Raw genomic sequence first — 5,774 nt, forward strand, 5'->3', positions numbered from 1 at the left:
AGGTTCTTAAGGTATAGGTGGAACAGATGGATGAACAGTTAGACAGACAGATGCTAAGTAAAATAATCCTCAGGTTTTGCTTTGCTCTTCAGACAACTCAAAAATTAAAAAAAGGGTGAAGGGAGAGTCCATAACCCAAGTGCCTGAGCTACATTTAGGGTGGAGGTATTACTATAATTCTTTGATTCACATCTAAAAAGTGTCCCTAATGCAGTTTTTTTTTTTTTTAAATGCCGAGATTTTTTTTAGAATTAATTTAGGTATATACCAGGTTTTTAAGAGAGAGATATTAACCCTATGCCAGAATGTTCAGAAAATTGCTTTTAAGATTTAGCTTCCTGAAGTATTTTCTCCCACTACTGGTATTAATTCAAACTTGGGTCCAAAACCCCAGGTAAATCATCTATAGTCTTATACAGACGTAATGGATGTCTGACTCAACTTAATTTCAGAATGCCTTTCATGGACCACTTTACAAGTTTGGGAAGCTGCTGTACATACAGATGATTCACTTTCTTTAGTAAAGAGAGAGAATCACAAAAGAACAGTTTACCAAGGCTGGCAAGGGCTACTAAACTCTACGATGAACCCTCACAGCTGCAGTACTACTTCAAACTTTTTGCCAGTGGAAAGGATCACCTTACTAAGGAAGGTAGGAATCAATTTTTTTCCCCTCATCATTTTGTAGTTTATGCAAATGATGATTATGATTGCAGATTACAAGGTAAAGTTAATTTTTTAGCTACCTGAGCTGAAAGCTCAAGTGAGCTTTTCTGATCACATTTTGTCCGGGTCCGTTTCTGTCTGTCCGTCTAGCTGTCCGTCTGTCTGTAAACTTTTCACATTTTCGACTTCTTCTCAAGAACTGCTGGGCCAATTTCAACCAAACTTGCCACAAAGTATCCTTGGGTGAAGGGGATTCAAGTTTGTTCAAATAAGGGCCCCCCTCATTCAAGGGGGAGATAATTGGGAATAATTGAAAATTTGGTGGCATATTTCAAAAATCTTCTTCTAAGAACCACTGTGCCAGGAAAGATGAAACTTTAAAACATCCTCAGGTAGTGTAGATTAAATTTTAAAATCATGACCCCGGGGTAGGGCGGGGCCAAAATGGCCGACCAAAGTTTTGCATAGAAATATATAGGAAAATTCTTTAAAAAACTTCTTAAGAATGACAAAGCCATAATTCATCATATTTATATGGAAGCATGCTCAGGTAGTGTAGTTCAAATTTTTCAAATATACCCCCGGGGGGAGGGCGGGGCCAAAATGGCCGACCAAAGTTTTACATAGAAAAATATAGGAAAATTCTTTAAAAATCTTCTTCTCAAGAATGACAAAGCCATAATTCATCATAGTTATATGGAAGCATGCTCAGGTAGTGTAGATTCAAGTTTGTTCAAATCAGGACCCCCGGGGGGAGGGCGGGGCCAAAATGGCCGACCAAAGTTTACCATAGAAATATATAGGAAAATTCTTTAAAAATCTTCTTCTTAAGAATGACAAAGCCATAATTAATCATATATATATGGAAGCATGCTCAGGTAGTGTAGATTCAAGTTTGTTCAAATCATGACCCCCGGGGGGAGGGCGGGGCCAAAATGGCCGACCAAAGTTTTACATAGAAATATATAGGAAAATTCTTTAAAAATTTTTTCTAAGAATGACAAAGCCATAATTCATCATATTTATATGGAAGCATGCTCAGGTAGTGTAGATTCAAGTTTGTTCAAATCATGACCCCCGGGGGTAGGGCGGGGCCAAAATGGCTGACCAAAGTTTTACATAGAAATATGTGGGAAAAACTTTAAAAATCTTCTTTCAAGAATGACAAAGCCATAATTCATCATATTTATATGGAAGCATGCTCAGGTAGTGTAGATTCAAGTTTGTTCAAATAATGACCCCCCGGGGTAGGGCGGGGCCAAAATGGCCGACCAAAGTTTTGCATAGAAATATATAGGAAAATTCTTTAAAAATCTTCTTCTCAAGAATGACAAAGCCATAATTTATCATATTTATATGGAAGCATGCTCAGGTAGTGTGATTTAAGTTTGTTCAAAATGACCCTATGGGGAGGGGGGCCAAAAAGCCCAAACCCAAAATTTTCAAAGATATATAAAGGAAAATTTTTAAAAAATCATTTTCTAAAAAAATTGCAAATCCATGATTGGTCATTGGACTACTTTTGGATTTAAACTTTACAATAAAAACCATTTTCTACTTTTTCCAACCCTAAGTGCTAAGGTGAGCGATGTGGCCCATGGGCCTCTTGTTAGTTAATGGGACACTATCATGAAAAAATGGTTATTCTTTGCATTGTTCTATATGGCACTTTTTAGCTCACCTCAGCTGAAAGTTGTGAGCTAAATTATTCAAAATCATGGACTCTATGGGCATGGTGGGCTTATGAATCTCATATTATTAAGATATGTTTAATAAGTACCTGTAATGTATGTATTTACTTTCTTAACAATAATTGAATATAATGCCCTATGACAATGTTGTTTATTTATATAGATGCCCTACAGATGATTGCTGTGTCATATGCCCTGACCCTGTCAGCTTCTATGATTCCTTACTCCACAGGCAGCACAGATGACTCATTGTTTGAGGGGGTGGTGCAAGGAATGGTAAGGTTGATCTCCTCAAAATCACATTCACTTTTCCTGGATTTTTGGTTAAGAATTAAACATTATAGAACATGTATTAGATTATCTGTTAAAGATTTGGAAAATTCTTACGTAGGGAAGTTTGATTTTGCAAGCTATCTGAAAATTTTATCGGTCCTATATTCCTAAATGTCTTGTACCCCTGGTAAATAAATACAATTTACAAAACCCATTCTTGTAGAATTGAGTTAATATGAACACTAAAGCTGTATTTTGTACTTTCAGTTTGGGATAAATGAGAGGGTTACATTTGATGATTTCACCTCCTGGTCCAAGAAGAATAGTCCTCATCTGTTCTGTGGGGTACATAACTGGGTGTACCAGATCCTCACTGGGTCCAAGATGCCATCTGAATTGGTAAGTTAAAACAAAAGTCTGTGTCTTCACCTGACAATTATAATCACAACTAGATGAGATCTCGTTGCGAGCAACGGGTAGGTCTTCCGTTGAATTTCTCGATGAGATGTGATTTTGACTGAGATATTCGTTAAAAGAGAATGACATTAAGTTTTCCTTCATTAAATTTAAAAATTTCTCATTTTTATAAGGGTATTCTGAACATCTTTTTTTCAATAAGGCTTATAAAAATATTCCCCCTTTTTGAGACATAAAGCATAAAAAATATAGCATTTTGGTCCCTTGCGACCCATAATTACGTAACATATGATCAAAATGTTATCATATATTGTTGCAAATCGTTAAGATGAATACTTTTGCCCCAATAATGTATAACAAAATATTGATCATTAGAGAGTTATAGATAAAAGAATTTTGGCCCCTCTGAGCCCCTAATTTGAGGGGTCAGCCCCTTTTTCTTAATATCAAATGAAAGGTCTTGTGATTTTGAAAATTTTTTGTTCAACACTTATTCAGAGATTTCTTTTTGTTGTGGAGATATGATTCATATAAATATTTAGGGGCCACCCCTACATGTCCTTAATGGGGCCATTTTACAAAAATTCAGAGTATGCATATTGTTGAGAACATTACCCTGACCAACTGTTGTTCAATATTACTTATCAAGTTATTCCCCGTTTTTGATATATAAAGCGTCAAAGATTTGACATTCTAGCCCCTTGAGGCCCCTAATTACGTAACGTATGATAAAAATATTATCATATATTGTTGCAAATCGTTAAAATGAAGACTGTTGCTTCAGTAATGTATAACAAAATAATGATCATTAAAGAGTTATAGATAAAAGACTTTTGGCCCCTCTTAGCCCCTTATTTGAGGGGTCACCCCCTTTTTCTTGATACCAAATAAAAGTTCTTTAGATTTTGAAGATTTTTTGTTCTACACTAATTCAGAGATTTCTTTTCGTTGTGGAGATATGCTGAATGGAATAATTTAGGGGCCACTCCTACAAGTCCTTAATGGGGCCGTTTTACAAAAATTCAAAGTATGCATATTGTTCAGAACATTACTCTGACCATCTTTTGTTCAATATTGCTTTTCAAAATATTCCCCCTTTTGAGATAAAAAGCGACAAAGATTTGACGTTCTGGCCCCTTGTGACCCCTAATTATGTAATATATGATCCAAATATATATATCCAAAATCATATATTGTTGCAAATCGTTCAGATGAATACCTTTGCTTCTGTAATGTATCACAAAATATTGATCATTAAAGAGTTAAAGATGAAAGAATTTTGGCCCCTCTGAGCCCCTAATTTGAGGAGTCAGCCCCTTTTTCTTGATTTCAAATTAAAGGTCTTCTGATTTCAAAGACTTTTTGTTCAACACCTATTCAGAGATTTCTTTTCGTTTGGGAGATATGATGAATGGAAATATTTAGGGGCCACCCCTCTAAGTCCTTAATGGGGCCATTTTACAAAAATTCAAAGTATGCATATTGTTTAGAATATTATTCTGACAATCTTTTGTTCAATATTGCTTATCAAAATATTCCCTCTTTACAAGATATGAAGCGTCAAAGATTTAGCATTCTGGCCCCTTGTAACCCCTAATTACGTAAGATATGCTTAAAAGTTCATAATATATTGTTGCAAATGGTCTAAAATTAAAATATATCGAAAAATCTAGCAGAAAAAGTGATAAAATTTTTTGGACACACGGGGGATCGAACCCGGGTCGCCCGCGTGACAATCCAACGCGCTAACCATTTAGCCATTGGGATCGCCGCTTTGAGTTTTCAAATGCAAATATCTCGAGATTGGCTTTTTCGATTTTCAAACAAATTACATATTTCACTTCTGCAAAAGAGTCTCTATTCAATTCTGAAACAAAAATATTAAAAAAGAAAAGTTGAAAAATTGCGTTTTTTAAATTCGCTTCAGGTATCGACCGGAAGCATTGACGACGCACGAAAAGGCAATTCTGCAATGCTATAAATCATGAACTATCATCTCCAATTAATCTTCAGTTCATATCTCAACCAGTTTTCGCTACTAAATCAAGACAAAATTGCATTTTAAAAATAAGAAAATTGTCCATATCTCACGACCGGAAGTGACGGCGTCAACGAAAAAAATTTCCAACAAGGTTCAGATCAGTACCTATCAGATGTAAAAGTTTCATGAGAATCGGCCCAGTAGTTTACGAGAAATTGCATGCACAAAATCGGTAATAATAATAATAATAATAGGGAAAAAGAAACCGAAGAATAACAAGAAGGTCTTCCGTTGGAGACGGAAGACCTTAATAAAGGTGGTTTATATTTATGCAGGGCATTGAGTATGCATTAAGTACAAGGTTCTTAATTCTAAGCTTGTCTAAAAAGCTTTGATATTTTATCCTTAATATGTAGGGAAATTTTAAGCTGCTGTCAACTTACCATATAACTAATTTTACAGTGTAAAAAATCAGAGGTCTTTGGTCCGTTTAATGATTCTGGGCTGTTATTATTTTAAAAAATACTGTAGATTCATAATTATACATGAGAAATTAATTATTGCATAAGTTTTTGAGAAACACCTCTCCTGAACTAAAATTACTTTTATTTTTAAAGTGTTGAAATCCATGAAAAATCTCTTGATCAGTTGTCCACTCACAATTTTAATATTGTCCTCCTGATTTGACATTAAAGAGACATTTTGTAATAATAAGAACTCAAAAAATAAGGAATCTACAGTAGTTA

At 34.9% G+C, this 5,774-nt stretch overlaps 1 protein-coding gene across 1 annotated transcript; it reads left to right on the forward strand.

The window, feature by feature from the left end:
- Window positions 1-521: 521 nt before the first annotated feature.
- LOC134240984 (uncharacterized) lies at window positions 522-3,029 on the forward strand (the record flags this gene model as incomplete). Its single annotated transcript, XM_062723081.1, has 3 exons — window positions 522-652; window positions 2,521-2,633; window positions 2,898-3,029. Coding segments are annotated over 3 exons (376 nt in total), but the record flags the coding sequence as incomplete, so codon positions are not given.
- Between the last annotated feature and the right edge of the window lie 2,745 nt (window positions 3,030-5,774).

This window comes from Saccostrea cucullata, unplaced genomic scaffold (genome assembly GCF_032062105.1).
Source record: "Saccostrea cucullata isolate Sc308-1 unplaced genomic scaffold, CSIRO_AGI_Scuc_v1 ctg22278, whole genome shotgun sequence".
Lineage (NCBI taxonomy): Eukaryota > Metazoa > Mollusca > Bivalvia > Ostreida > Ostreidae > Saccostrea > Saccostrea cuccullata.